We start from the raw sequence: 15,806 nt of genomic DNA on the forward strand, positions 1-15,806 counted from the left end.
AGGCCAGTGTCAAAAGGCCTCCCATCTAACAGGGCTCAATATGTCAGTGCTTGATGAATGAGAAAGGATGAGGTAGGTGATGCAAGGCTTTGTTCTTCCATTACACTGAAAGTCCCTAGAACAGAGGAACTGTAAACTGTATCTTGTATGTTTTAAAAAATCCCTTACTATGCCTAATGGAGTGCCTTCCTTGCTTCCTCTTTCGAAGCACGTGTTTGTTCACTGAAGTTCTGAGGTCAGACATAGCTGAGTTCCTGACCAGATTCCAGGTTAACATATTACCCGTGTACACTTAGGCAAGTTATGTAACTTCTCAGGGTCTCCACTCCCTCACCTACAACTGGGCATAATAGCCCCCTGGTAATTGTTATTAATTGTTATTAATATCCATCCATTATTATCGAACGATTTATATGTTGGGCACTCGGTTATGTTAGGCAAGAGTGGTGTGTGCTTATAAATTATAAGCATTATCTTCAAGGAACTCACAGTCAATGATCATAAAAGACTGACGATTTACTGAATAGTGGCTAGATTTTTCTCTAAGAAGGAAACATCTTTATTTTCCCATAATATTTTCCTCTTCTCTCTACCCCGAAAGCAGCCTGTATTTATTTTTTCCATTGTCCACAGTATTTGGGGACCTGTTGTGCCAACAGACACTCAGTGTAGCACTTTGCTACACATATTCAAGTCTCTGTTTCTTGCTGAATTATTTCCTGTGCATAAATGGTGTCTATTCTAAAATAGGGTAAACAGGGCGCCTGGGTGGCTCAGTTGGTTAAGCGACTGCCTTCGGCTCAGGTCGTGATCCTGGAGTCCCGGGATCGAGTCCCGCATCGGGCTCCCTGCTCAGCAGGGAGTCTGCTTCTCCCTCTGACCCTCCTCCCTCTCATGCTCTCTCTATCTCATTCTCTCTCTCAAATAAATAAGTAAAATCTTTAAAAATAAAAAATAAAAATAAAATAGGGTAAACACTTTATGGGCAAGTCACCTGATTCTGCTTCTGTTGTATCCACCACCCACCAGCTCACAGGTCCTGTTCATAAACACGGATTCAACTGGAACCATTCTAACCTTATAACTGGCCAACCAACAACCGCTGACTGGGGATTATTGCTTTAGGAGTTACTAATAGGATGAAGCAATTTTCCTCACAACAGTGAGGAAACATTGGAACATTGTTATCAGAGAAACACAATTAAACTGTGACACCAATTTATGATCACAAACTACTCACTTAGAAATATTTAACAGCTGAACTCTTAGGAACAATGGGTGGGTGAGTGAACGGTAGACCTCACCTTGCTCTGCCCCAGGGGGATGGACATGCCATTGCTACCTCCCTTTGTGTCTCAATCCTCCCCTCTAAAGATTGCCAAAGACTCAGGGCTTATCTGCAGCAACAAGTTCCGGCATGCTTCTAAGTGAGTAACTACTGCCATGTTTTTGTCTTTATTTCACCCCATGTGAAGAATTTACTTGTGACATATGACGCATATAGAATCTACTTTGAAGACACCACCAGTGTGCAATAAATAACAGAGTCATGTTCTGATTCCCACATGGGACAAACACCACACCATCAAATTCTGTCTCAGCTGGTCTGATGGTGTTTTAATGATAATATAGTCTTAACATGTATACGAGGCTATATTCCGGGATTAGTGTTTCAGGGTCTATGATTATTAAAACTGAAGTGAGGCTAACCACTTAGACAGTTTAAGGAATTAGCATCAGATCTTCTACACTGTCTGTCCAGTGTTTTCTAAATTCTCAGCCCACTGTCTGATCTCTGACATAATTTCGATTCCTGTACTGCCTACGTGAACTTTTCAGTATTTGGGGGGAAAATTACAGTGTAAAATTTCCAAATATTTAAGACACTTGTTTTGATGTGAGATTCTCTAAAGTTATTTCCCCACTGGACTGGTAAAGCTTCCCAGTCTCCTCTTGACATACCTGGTGCACAATGCACCCCTGAGCCTTTTCACGGTCCCTCAGCCTCTCACTCCTGCCCTACCTCTGTTCTTTTGTCTGTTACTCATCTTTTAAAACTCAGCTGAGGGGCGCCTGGGTGGCTCAGTCGGCTAAGCGTCTGCCTTCGGCTCAAGTCATGATCTTGGGTTCCTGGGATATGAGTCCCGCATTGGGCTCTTTGCTCAGCAGGGAGCCTGCTTCTCCCTCTCCCTCTATCTGCTGCTCCCCCTGCTTATGCTCTCTCACTCTGTCAAATAAATAAATAAAATCTTTAAAAAAAAAAAAAGACTCAGCTGAGATCTTAATCATCCTCTTTAAGAGTCTTCCTCTACTCTTGGGATAAGAGACCCTTCTGCATGATCATCATATAATGCTGAGATGCCCATCTGTTGCATCATGATCAGTTCCTAAAAAACAGGGACCAGGCTTCCCTTATCTATAGAGTCTCAGTGCCTAGCACAGTGCCTACGCCATGTGAAGTAGTTGATAAGTGCTTAGTAGAACGAACTGCTAGCCAACAAGCGCCTTTGATCAGACTCCATCTGTTTACCTGGGCAAACAAGTCTATTAGGCAAATCCCTGTTGCCCTGGGGCTATTTCCAGTGATAGCACTTTCTCCTATGGGATAGATTTCACATTGTTCTGAAAGTACAACTGCTGGCCTTCGGAAAATGGAAACATAAAATTCTATTTATCAAAATAAACAGTTGTATCGAACAATAAATGTTGACCATCAAAGATTTAAATCACATAGAAAAATTTCAAGAAGGGGCGCCTGGGTGGCTCAGTCGTTAAGCATCTGCCTTCGGCTCAGGTCATGATCCCAGGGTCCTGGGATCGAGTCCCGCATCGGGCTCCCTGCTCGGCAGGAAGCCAGCTTCTCCCTCTCCCACTCCCGCTGCTTGCGTTCCTGCTCTCGCTATCTCTGTCTCTGTCAAATAAATAAATAAAATCTTTAAAAAAAAAAAATTTTTCAAGAAGAAACTAAGAATCACCTGAGACTTCACAAGAGACTTGCCATTGTTAATGTTTTGGTGAACAGCCTTCCCAAACATTTTTTTAAATACACTTACCCATTTTACATATATTTTAAACAAAGTTTACAAACAAGATATGCTGTAAAACCCTTTACTATTTTCATTTATTAACACGCCGTAGACTTTTTTAAAATCTCAATAAATACAGAGTAGGGGCGCCTGGGTGGTTCAGTCGGTTAAGCGTCTGACTCTTGATCTCAGCTCAAGTCTTGATCTCAGGGTCATGAGTTCAAACCCCACGGTGGGCTCCACACTGGGTGTGGAGCCTACTTAAAAATAAACAAACAAATAAATAAATAAAGTGCCTTAATCTTTAATGGCTATATCTGATATATGTTTCATCAGTGAGAAAGACCCTGGAGTATATAGGTTTGCATGCTTGTCCAACTATTTCCTTATGATAAATTCCCAGAAGTGGGATGGCTGGGGGTGAAGGGCATGCTCATTTACATTCTATATGTATATATATCTATAACTATTTGGTGCCCCCCCCAGATTCCCAGTTATAGCGTGAGATAGATGCCCATTCCTGCCGATTTGAGTGGTGAAAAAAGTTTTGTTCTGCTTTCTTTGGTGTCATTTATTTGATTTCTAGGAAGCTGAGTGTCTTTCTGCCATGTTTATTGGCCTTTTGTACTTTCTCTTTTCAATTGCTTGGTCATAAACCCTGTCCACTTTTCAGTTAGAGTGTTAGTTCTTTCCTTATAGATTTAAGAATCTTTTTATACTAGTCTTATTAATCTTATCTATGTTATGAATATTATGACATCTGTCTTTTAACTTAGTTTATGGCAGTTCGTTGCCATGCAGAGAATTTTACATGGTCAAATTTATCAACTTTTCTTTATGGCACTGGATTTTGCGGCATTACAAACCTAAGATGATAAAAACACTCACCCATATTTTTTTTTCATCCATATTTTTTATAGTACTTTTACGGTTCCATATTTTACAGTTCAATCTTGATTCATCTGGAAAACTCTAATATGGAGTGAGGAGTTAAGGAATTCAATTCTTAATATTAGACTTATAAAGTATTTTTAAAGAATAAAATGTGAGTTGAAATAGTATCTAATTTGTACATCTTTTTATTTCAGTTAGTTATGGATGCATTTATTCAATTACAATCACTGAGGGCATCATCTGTGTCTGTTGCCTCCTGGCCTCTCCACAGTGCTTCATAAAGAAATGTCCTTATTTCTATAAACATCCTCACTGTGCATGATAAACCCAGGAGTAGGAAAACACTACAATGTATTGTGTATACACTCATGCTCACGCGTGTCTGCACACATACACACATATACAGAGATTAATGTGTGATAAATGAAAATATATTTGTTAACTTCTAGGATGGCACTATTTTTTTAAACCACACTTCTATAGAAATAAGGCATAATATTATATTTACCACTCAAATCATATACTTTAGTCTGATTTAAAGACACACACATGCTCACACACACTCATATCTTACACAGAAGAGACGCTGTTCTAGGTCAAAAGAGAAAAAGAACAAATTATAGGAACACAAATATTTTAAAATACAAAATAAAGAAATAAGTATTATGTGGATAACTGATAAACTTTTAAAGCTTGGAGAATTACATATCTGTAATAAACGGGTTTTGCTTCCCCAACCCCCCAGCATAATCAAGGAAAACTAAGGCTGCTAATTCAATATTAACAAATGGCACTCACACAGTGCGTATTATACAGCAAGTCCCATTCTATACACTCATACACTAAATCTCACAACAGTCCTCTCTGAAGGCAGGTAAGTACTTGTTCTCCCCATATTATACAAATGAGGAAACTGAGGCAAAGAGAGTAATTTGCCAAGTTACAGGTTGGTGAGGAGCTGAGCCAGGATTTGAAACCAATTTGCCAGATTTCAGGCCCATGCATTCACCATGACTGTGACAGGTCTCCTGAAAATAGCCCTAACAACTATAATAGAGCCTTCAGATATCCTCGGTTAAAAGCTGGGGCTGAGCTCAAGTGGCCAATTAGCAGTTACTTCCCAAAGACTCCTGAGCAGAGGCTGGTTTAGATGTAATAGCAAAGACAGATATCTTATTCCTGAGAGGGGGATCTCCCTCAGTCAAGAGTCTGCATCCTCAGTTCTAGCCACAGTCCTGCTTCTTTAGGTAAGTGAACTGGCGTGGCTCTTGGCTTCATTCTTCTTTTGCATCAAATGGGGATAGCAACAGAAACTGTAGAATATGAGTCTAACAGTTGCTTTGATATCATAATTCAGGGGCAAAAGAAACAGACACATTTCTGGCTCTGGGTGCTGAGCCGGTCTCTGCAGAGGACAGCCAGGTCCCAAATGAGGTCTAAGCATCGGGCAGGTGCAGCCAGGGAAGCACTGCCAGGTGGGTGGTACCAGGCAGGTGCTGATGGCAAAACACATCCTTTCTGCCACACCAGCCAGGATTCCAGGAAGGAGCCATTGTTTTTGAATTTCCAAATTCTGTGATGTCACTCAGGAGAAAGTAAGTCAGAGGAGAAATGCTGTGGGTCAAGAAACCCTCCCACCTTCTCTTGTGTTGCTGAGTCACCTTCTGAGAACCTCCCCCAGCAGAGAACAAGCCTTGCGCACAGCTCCAGTCCTGTGTGCCTTTCACTGGATGGTACCAGAACCATCTCCACTGCCTTCTGAAGGGCCAAGTGCTTTCTTATTTTCTGCCTGAAAAAGGGCTCCAGGCAGCTCTAGAGAAGACCAGGCCCCTGGGGGGCAAGAGAGCAATTGAAAGAAACCCCCTAGACATAAAACCAGAGGGACACCACCAAGGGCCCTGCCTGCATGTCCCTCCCAATAGTGTCTGTGAACTCAGAGGCTCCCCAATCCTGCAGTCAGGCTGCCTTGAAGCCATAAGTGACAAATAGTTCTACTTTTCCACTTATCTCTCTATATAACATTCAACAAACATGTTCGTGATACCAATGGCAAGGGAAGGAAAATAGTACTCGGATTTTTTTTTTTCTTAAGATTTATTTATTTGAGAGAGAGAGAGAGGGAGAGAGAGAATCTCCAGCAGACTCCTCGCTGAGCACAGAGTCTGACACGGGGCTCGATCTCACGACCCTGAGATCCTGCCCTGAGCTGAAATCAAGAGTCAGATGCTCAACCGACTGGGCCACCTGGATGCCCAGATTTTTCTTTTTTTAAATATGGAAAGTGTTATGCTAAGCAAAATAAGTCAATCAGAGAAAGACAATTATATGATTTCACTCGTGGAATTATGATTTCACTCATGTGGAATTTAAGAAACAAGACAGAGGATCATAGAGGAAGGGAGAAAAAAGAAAATAAGACAAATCAGAGAGGGAGACAAACCATAACAGACTCTTAACTATAGGGAACAAACTGAGGGTTGCTGGAGGGGAGGGGGCTGGGGGGAGGGGGTAACTGGGTGATGGACATTGGGGAAGACACATGATGTAATGAGCACTGGGTGTTATATACAACTAATGAATCACTGACCTCTACTTCTGAAACTAATAATATACTCTATGTTAACTAATTGAATTTAAATTTAAAAGATACAGAGTTTTCTTGACTTTCTGTTACAGGAAAGTCTTCCAAATAGAAATTCAGACTGACTCTACCTCAGCTAGATTAGATTCTGCATTCTAGTATGGTATATTTTGACGTGGGTGAGGGGCAAGAGTGAAGAGGTGGGGCAAATTTATTCATATTTATAATTGATGCTTGGGTGCTAATTATGCACCAGATAATGTTCTAAGTGCTTTCCATTGTTAATTCATCTGATCCTCCACAGGACTCCTAGTGGTGGATTCCACTATTATCTCTGTATCATAGATGAAAAAACTTGGGCACTAATGAGTTAAGTTACTTGCCAAAGGCAATACAAGAAGTGCAGAAGCTGGAAGAAACCCTAGCTAGAGAGAGAACTCACAATCACTGTTACATGCTCATGATACAGACTTGTCTCTTGTCAAAGCAACAAGCAGCTACCAGAATGACCCAGGAGCCATTTGGGCACCTTCTCTGAGCCAGGCACTGGGCTAAGCACTTGTACTCTGGAAGAGTATGATGAAACCCCCTGGCCAAGGCGGGCTGACCTCTATAATTTCATGAGCTCCAAGTACACTTCAAGCCATTGAGACCATTGTGAGGCTCAGCTCAAGACACTGTGGAGTCTTCAAAGACTAAAACCCAGGGCCACGTTCCTCACTCATCTTGACTTAATTTTTTTTTTTTTTCCCAGCTTTCATGACCATGACCTGGCTCTATCACAAACCCATCAAACAGTTCTCCTGCCCTTAAGGTGCTTTACCTACTCATTGAAAACAAAAACAAAAAAAAGGCAGGGGGGTGGGGTGGCAGAGAGAATGATTTCGTCTCTGATCTTTGGGAAATAACAATTTCAGAAGTCAACAGAAGCTTCCCTAGGCCAGCAAAAGAAGTTATGTGAGAGGCAGCTAAAGATTACCACTAATTAGTGCAGAGAGATGAGCAAGTTAGAGTGTGCTCTTCCTCATCTGCTAAGCTGCTTCCCCATCTCTGCCTTTCCAGCTGTCCTGTTACCCCAATACCCTGCTCCTCCACCTGTCTCAGCCTAACTAACTCCTTTTCTCTTGGATTCCAGACTGAGTAAACTCCAAAGCTGAAATCGGAAAGAAAAGGGAGCTCTAAACACCAGCACTTCCTTTCAGGGACTTAAACCAGCATCATCCAATAGAAAGATAATGTGAGTTATGGATGTACTTTAAATACTTCTAGGAGCCACATTAAATGCGCAAAAAGAAACTGATGAAATTAATTTGAATAATGCATTTTATTTAACCCAACATACCGAAAATATTATCACTTCAACACATTAATTAATAAAAAAATCACTAATGAGCTATTTTATTCTCTCTTTTATACTAAGTCTTTAAAATCCTGTGTGTATTTCATGCTCATAGCATATCTCAATTAGAACTAGGCATATTTCACATGCTTCATAGTCAGAGGTGACCAGAGGCTACTGGACTGGATGGCACAGAGGTAACATCCTGTTAACTGTCTCACAAACACAAATGCAGATTAATTTTAATTAATCTTCACTTCATGCAATCAGAAATCACTGCAGAAAGAAACAGTGAATTATTACTTTGCCTTCAACTGCTTTGACTTTCTGAATGAATGTGATATATTCTCTTATGTAATCTTCCCATAACCTGTGAAGTTGGTCCCTACAGTATTTTAGATGGGTAACAGATTGGATAACACCATCTCTCTCTCTCTCTCTCTCTCTCTCTCTCACACACACACATACACACACAAGCCTGTTATATGTTCCCAATTCACAGCTGAGCATCAGCACTTAACTGAAGCTACACAGCAACATAGAGCCCAGGGGAGACAAAGTAGCCAAAATCTTGCTTTACTGCTTCCCTTTTATAATCAGTCTTACACTGCTATTCCAGAAGAATTTACTGTCATAATCTAAGCACCTCCACTTAAGGGATATTTATAAACCTCAGCCTCTCTTGGCCCTTCAGCCAAACTTGGCCACCTAGTCATATAGGGAAGCTGGTGCGGGCAGGGCCCAACCGGATCCCCAATCTCTCTGCCTCCAGCTCCCAGGGTTCTGGGAACCCAGGTTTTTCTCAATACCTACAGTCCCTGCGTTTAAGGGGCTAACTGGCTCATAAGAGAGATGACACATAAACACAAATAATGAGATGAGACATATCAAGAAATAATCCAAATACGTAAGTATGTAAAAAGGTATTCTGGGATGGCAGGAAAGCGATACTTTCTGAAGGTATTAGAAAAGCTTCATGCAAGTTTGGGTGAAGTTTGGAAGAACAGCAGGATTTAAAAAGAGTGTGAAACAAGGCTGCCAGGGTGGCTATGAGCACTCTGAGAGGCCTTGCATGTTCACTAAGGATTTAGGATTTTACTGGCTAAGAACTAGGCGCCACAGAACGTTCTGGAGTAGGAGAATCAACACGGGTAGAGGAGCACTTAGAAAAACCTGACAGATTCCGACAATAGCGCAAAAAAATGGAGAGTTAAAAATGAACAACAACAACAACAACAAAAATCCAAGAAGAAAACAAGCAACCAGGGGGGCTCATGGAGCTCAGGTCAGAGGGCACTGTGCTGTTCTGGGCGATGGGCTGTAGCAACGGCAGGAAAAGAGCCTCTGGGGAAAACTGCAAGAGTCACAGGAGCTGGGAACTGGAAGAGACAAAGGCCCTAGTTTAAAGCCTTTTCAAGACTAAAGCCTATATTCCTGGAAGAATGGTGGGGCCCGGGCAAATAGTAAAGTCAATATAAGTAAAGAGCTTTCTCCCCTTAGGGTGGGCTGCCGAAGAGATAATGATCTCAGGTTTGACATGTTAACTTCCCTAATAATATTAGGCTTGACTCTGTTACGTGCACCTACTTTAATAGTCTAAGTGAATGGCTGTTGAAAGAAATCCAATAAGCACCTGGCTTTCCTTAGAACTTGCTTAACTAGTTCATGATAACTTGAACCTGCTGGTCACTCGTTTGATGCAAGCTGGTTCTGGCAATCTGCTCAGCTGTCCTCCGATTGACCTTGGCAGATCTGCTGACCACTCTTCACATCGGCCCTGACGGCTGGGGAGGAAAATTCCAATCTGGAGATGGAGCTTTCTGGTCTGGATTTTACTTCTCAACAGGCCACATGGATGTGAGGCACAACTTTAGATCTGAAACTTTTTATGCTTCGGCATTTAAAGGGAAAGAAAGTCTATAGGTGAACGACAGTGATAAAGTTCCCTGTCAATGACCTCCTGAATTCTATGAAATCCAGGAGTCAAGATGCTCCTTTGTCATTTAATCCTCTATGGTGGAGTATTCTAGACATATTCTGTCACACACATTTGGAGCGGTCGCTCTCCTAAATAACCAAAACATCATGGAGACCAACTGCTTCATAAAAATGGAAATTACCATTTGTAAAAACACACTGTTTATCAACGCTCCCCAGCATGTCCTTAGAAGCTATGAGACTAAATTCACACCTTTAGGAAAAGGATCGACTGTGTGTGTGTACACACGCAGAGACACATACTTCAGAGCCATCCCCAAATATGCCATCCTTCACAGACTTTGTCAACTCTTCAACAACAAGCAGTAATAACATTTTTTAAACATTTAAAAACGTCTACGAAAAAGTGAACAAGGCAACTTTGTTCAGTAAAAAACAGAGCAGTGATTTGGAAAGCAGACTCTAACAGTGCAGGTTGGAATAGAATCCAGTCATGGGGCTCTCACTGCCTCTCTCAGTGGTTGAGGTAACTAGTCTCCAAAGATGGCCCCCAACAATTCCTCAGACTCAATAGATGGACACCTCTAGCTCTCTCAACTCTGGGATGGTCTTGTGACTTGCTTTAATCAACAGAATGAGGCAAAAGTGACGTTCTTGGACTTTCAAGGCTAGGTCTTCATAGGCCTGACAGCTTCTACTTCCTCTCTTAGAAACCAGCCACCTCATGAAAAGTTTGACTTTCTAGCTAAGAAAGAGAGACTCGAAGCCATCTTGGTTACTTGAGCCCCACTGAGCTCCCAGCTAAATGCCGCTGCCTGGTTGAGTCCAGGCAAAAACAGCAGATGAACCCCAGGCACCCCACAGAATTGTGATAAATGATAAATCAATGCTTGTTTCAAGCCACTAAATGTGGAGTTCTTTGTGATGCGGTAATAAGTTACTGAAACAATGGGTGCCAAAGGTATCAAGTGGGTAAAAATGAGCCAGATCTGCCAGTTACCTGTGACCATCTGTGATCATATTGGGATTCTGTCCACTTGCTCTGCTTGCAAAGTAAAATTTAAGTGGAGAAACACAAATAGGACCTTCTCTTGTCATACACATACTCTAGCATTCAGTAACACTACAATAATGGCACTGATGTTCAAACTGCCCTCTGACAATTCTACCCCCAGAGCCCTGTGGGACTATCAAAAACCATCTCCCTTGACCGATTCAAGAAGCTCTCTCCCTCCTTGTTCTGCTGTATCTAACACCATGGAACAAACCCACAAATGTTTATGTTAGAAAGAGTAACAAGATGATGAATGCTGGAGTGAATAAATCTTCAGTGTAAGTATTAGGAGGCTGGAAAAAAGCTAACAGACTGCATGAACTGCATGCAGCCACATAGGCAGCAATGACTAGGCAGGCTGGGGCTGGACTGAATTGTTTGCCCCAATTCTTGACCCTTCTCCACATCTGCACCCTCGTCACGAATGCACTGCCGTCATATGGGCTTCTCTGCCTCTTGTCTTTGAGCCCGTTCATGTGACTTGAGTTGACCAGAAAAATGATGCTGTGCCAGCTATAAGCCCAAGGTTAAGAGGCATCTTGTGTATTGCTTGCACTTTTACCCTTCTGCAAAAGAGCATGCCCCCCTCTCCCCTCCCGCGGCTCACTGGTTCCAGGAGGAAGATGAGAGAGACATGGAGCAGAGCCACTCCAGCTGACTCACCAACTCGTGATCAAGAAAGACATGCTCATTGTTGAATGCCGCTGAGATCTTAAGGTTGTCCAATACCCAGCGATAGCTGACTAATAGAAGGCTCCTTTATTAGATGCCAACTTTTGCCAAATACACATAGTACTTTAGAATAATAGAAAGTCTCCTCGTCTATAAAAGCTGAAACTGAATTACCAACTGGATGGTTAGGTGGTCTCATTGTGGGGCAGAATATAAGTGCAATATACTGAATATCACTGATTTTTGCCCTTACAGCCTATCTTTCTCAAGACTGTAATTTGGTATTCAAAGTTCTCTATAATTTAACCCTAACTTAGTTTTCTAACCAATTCTCTCTCACTTAAATTTTATACTCCATTCCAACTGGATTATTTATAATTCTCAAGTAAGTCTCACATTACCTCTAGCCTTTCTTCATCCAACAAGTTTAGATTCTTGTGGTCCTTTAAGGCCAGGTTCGATGTCCCCTCTAGAAATCTGCTCTGATCCCAACTTTTAAGGCAGTCTCTCCATCCCCTTGACTCTTATCATGATGTATGTCTTTTCCTTTCCTGATGTTTGGCTTATTCTGCCTCATAAAATTTCCTCATCCTCTTATTAAGTCCTAGGAAGGGAGGTCTACGTATTATTTACCTCTGCACCCTCCGTGGCATTTAGCAAAAGGTCTTGGCATATCCTGTACAGGCCAATGCAATTCTTTTGCATTGAAGAATGAGTGACCAATGGGAGGCAGCAGGATGCCAGGCATCAACATTGAGAAAAGCAACATGGGCTCTGGAGTCAGAGAGACCGGAGTCTGTGGCTTCGTAGCTGGGCAACTTGGGACCTGGTTAGTCTCTCCTGTGCTTCAGCTTCCAAATATGTAAAACTGGGATGACACACCTTTCACAGGATTGTTGTGAAAATTCACCATGAAAATGAATGTATAAATGCTTTGGCATGTTTAACATACGGTGGCAGCTCCATTAACGGTAGCTCTTGTTACAAAAATGATAATGACACAGAATATCACGTAGAAGTTAGTTTGAACAAATCCTCGATACTAGATTATGTTCTCTTAAAAGTTAAGTGTTTGAGGGTGACAGAATGATGCTGGTTCCAATTAACTGTTTTCCCAGAAACTGGTCTCAGTGATCCCACGTCGAGTTTTATTTAGATGCTCACATGTTCTTTGCCACAGTTCTCAATTTTCTAGGCAGTCCCCACCAGAAGCAAATTTGTTCCAGGCAACACATACATTTCCTTAAAACGACACAACACAAAATCCTCCTCCCATATATACTAGCCCACTTTTAGCAGAGCATTAGTCTTCCCACAACACCCCAATTCCTCACCAGGGACCGGCATAACCATTACGATGGACCAAAATGCTGGAGAATGACTTGACGGTGACTGAACACAGGAGTGCCATGCATGGGTCCAGTCGTGGGTTATCACTGTTCAAGTAATTCAGCAAAACTGCTACGTCTGCCTTCCTAACTGGAATTTTGTACTAACCCACGGCCACGTGACGCCAGAGCAATCGCTGATCTTCTAAGGGTCCAACTCATCACCAGGCAAACTCAGAAGCCTGTAAGTGGCCAGGCAGATGACGTTCCTGAGTGAAAGGGACTGGATGTGCTGCTCTCCAGGGCAGGCTCAGCAGTTCCCGGGAGGCCACAGCTGGACTGAGGGGGCCACTGCCTCAGGGAAGACAAACCCGGTGTTGCCAGATTTCCTGAAGAAATTTGGGGGTTTTATGTGAAACATCCTGAGTTTTGAACCCTGCCTTGCGCTTTATTTCATAGTTCTCTGGGAGCCAAAGAAAATATATTTGCAAGCCAGACATGGCCATGGGTTGGCAAGTTGTGATCTTTGCACTAGATATTCCCAAGTCACTTTGAATCACCAGAGAAAGGTTAAAAGATGATTACTAAATTCATTGTATTTGTATTTTTTAATCTGAAGAAATACACATAAAAAGTCACATAAAGAGTAACTACTAACCCTAAAAAACACCTCACTCTCTCGTTTACAAATCCTCACTCACTACACTTTTGGACCTCTGTGTTTTCGGTCTTACAGTGAGCGCACCTCTACCAGGACCCCCTGAGGTCGCTGTGCTATGTACCCATTTAAGTCCTACCAGTTATTTAAAACTTGACTGAAATACTAGCTTCTGTATAAACCTCCACCATGCTCCTCAAAATCCTCTATGTATAAATTACGGAAATTGCCCCACGTAAAAGATCTGCAGTGATTTCTAGCCATATCTCATCAGCCCTTTACCAGCAGAGCGCCCCCAAAACACTACAAATATTCGCTCCCGAGAAAGTGAAAAGCCCAGGTCAAAAGGTCAAAGGTAAAGTTCAAGGGCACTCACCGCCGAACACATCTCCATTCTGGTAGTTCTTCCCTTTCTGGGCTTCCTCTTCATTTTGAACAGTGGCAACATGCTTAGCAGAGGCACAGCCCATAGTCTCATTCGGTCAGCTTCAGCCGGGCTGAACTGCAAATCATCTCTACAGACACAGGGACATTTTTTTTTCTTTAAACGCAAAGAAAATCCACCTTCCTGCTGAGTTGGTCAAGATGTGCGCACCTGCAAGAACAGAAAGCCGGATCAGAATGCGTGAAAAGAAAGCCTGTGTCTCCTTGTGCTATGTGATCAGCAATGCACTAGGATTCCTGCATGAACCCCCTGCACTGTGGGGGGGGTGGGTAATTGGTGCTGAGGAGGAAAAGCAACATGGCCCCTTTTCATCTGATTTTCACTCGGAAAGCAAGACCAGAAGGCATGCTCCCTGTACGACACATGGCTGAACTTGTTGAGATAACAAAAACATACGTATTTGTTTATTCAAATAAATATTTGAGCACTACTCCTTGCTACACATAAAGTGCACGTATGTTTGCTAATGTTCTGGAATCTCAAAAACCTTCAGAGTAAGGAAAGCACATTCATGAGATCTACCAGGCACAGGAAACTGGGAAAAATTCTCCATCTTCCCCCTCCTGCCTTGCAAGCCAGCTCTTCTCAGATCCTCAGTTCTTTTTCCAGAATGAAGTGGTCTTCCTCTTCAGGCTGAAATATGGGCTAATTTATAGATTTCTAGTGGGTTCTGTAAGGAACTCCGTATTTTATTTTACCTGAAGTGACAGTGTTTTGGAAGATAAAGGAAGGAGATGGGGGCAAGGATTCAAACCTACTTTTGTCCATTTTCTGCTTAGCTAGCTGAATGCTTTAAGGATTGAGAAGATGTGGGAAGATCAAGAGAAGAAAACAAGGCAATTGCCCACCTCTTATCAGAGCCTTTGTACATCTACTGGACCACTATAATAAAGACTGAAAGAGAATTTATGGATAGACCACAAAGGAGATAGTCCTCTAGTTAAGTAAATATACCTTCCCCACCCCACCCAAGGTCGCTTCCCAAATTCTCAGGGTTTGCTGTTTATTTATTTTATTCTTTTATCATCCTTTTCCAGCCACTTCAATCTTGTAGGTAACTTATGCCAGTCTCATAGATGTTTCCTTTGGGTATCTACCCATTCTTTCGTCTCCATCCAGCCTGCCGTAGCACAGACCCTTACCTCTTCGCAGCCAAGCAGAGCAAAAGCAGCATCAGGCCATGCACCTGATATGAATTAGCACCTGCACCTCCCCTTTATGAACATCTGATGTTTCTCAGCCTCAGGAACAGGGCTATAGAAACCGAAACACAGCTGCAGGCCTCCTTCCTAGAGCTCCAAGGACACCTATGGATGTAGAAATCTAATCATTTAAGCCATAAAATATCAGCAAAGGGAATTTTTCAAATTAACCTAATACTGAAAGGTAATTCTAAATCAATCTCCAAAACAAATTTAGATACAAAGGTAATGATCTTAAATGAAGCCAAGCAAATGCAAATTGCAGTATCGACCCTACGGCTTTAAGACTAGTCCTGTCTTTGTATAGTTCTTCATACTACTTTCTAGCACTGGTTCTATCAAATCATTAACAGGAAGTATAGGGTTAGGGTTAGTTGGTCAAGTTTTACAAAAAAGGAAGATTTTTTTTATTCCCTAGACAGTTAATGTTTGTAGCTTCTCTACACGATTGGGTAACCTCTTGTTAACACATTTTCATATTTTTAAAGCTATATGGAGCGCACACACACCATTTAGCAGTAATGTCGTTAAAGCTACAGTATTTTGATTTGATGGTCTATTCATACTGGTATATATAACTCAGGGCCCTGACAGGGGAAATGTGCATGCGGAAGACATTTTTTGAAAATCCACACAATGTTGTGTAGGAGTGCCATGATAGAGGTTTCA

At 42.1% G+C, this 15,806-nt stretch overlaps 1 protein-coding gene across 6 annotated transcripts in view; it reads right to left on the minus strand.

The window, feature by feature from the left end:
- C6H1orf21 (chromosome 6 C1orf21 homolog) overlaps positions 1 to 15,806 on the minus strand; it is a 213,772-nt gene that overhangs the window by 120,847 nt on the left and 77,119 nt on the right. For all 6 annotated transcript variants that reach the window (XM_081824724.1, XM_081824723.1, XM_081824722.1 and 3 more), the window contains one exon: positions 13,867 to 14,085. In XM_081824724.1, coding sequence (XP_081680850.1) covers positions 13,867 to 13,960 — 94 coding nt within the window. In that variant the 5' untranslated portion in view covers positions 13,961 to 14,085. The remainder of the gene's footprint in view (positions 1 to 13,866; positions 14,086 to 15,806) is intronic.

The sequence above is a fragment of the Leptonychotes weddellii genome, chromosome 6 (genome assembly GCF_054177405.1).
Source record: "Leptonychotes weddellii isolate Sample4059 chromosome 6, ASM5417740v2, whole genome shotgun sequence".
Classification (NCBI taxonomy): Eukaryota; Metazoa; Chordata; class Mammalia; order Carnivora; family Phocidae; genus Leptonychotes; species Leptonychotes weddellii.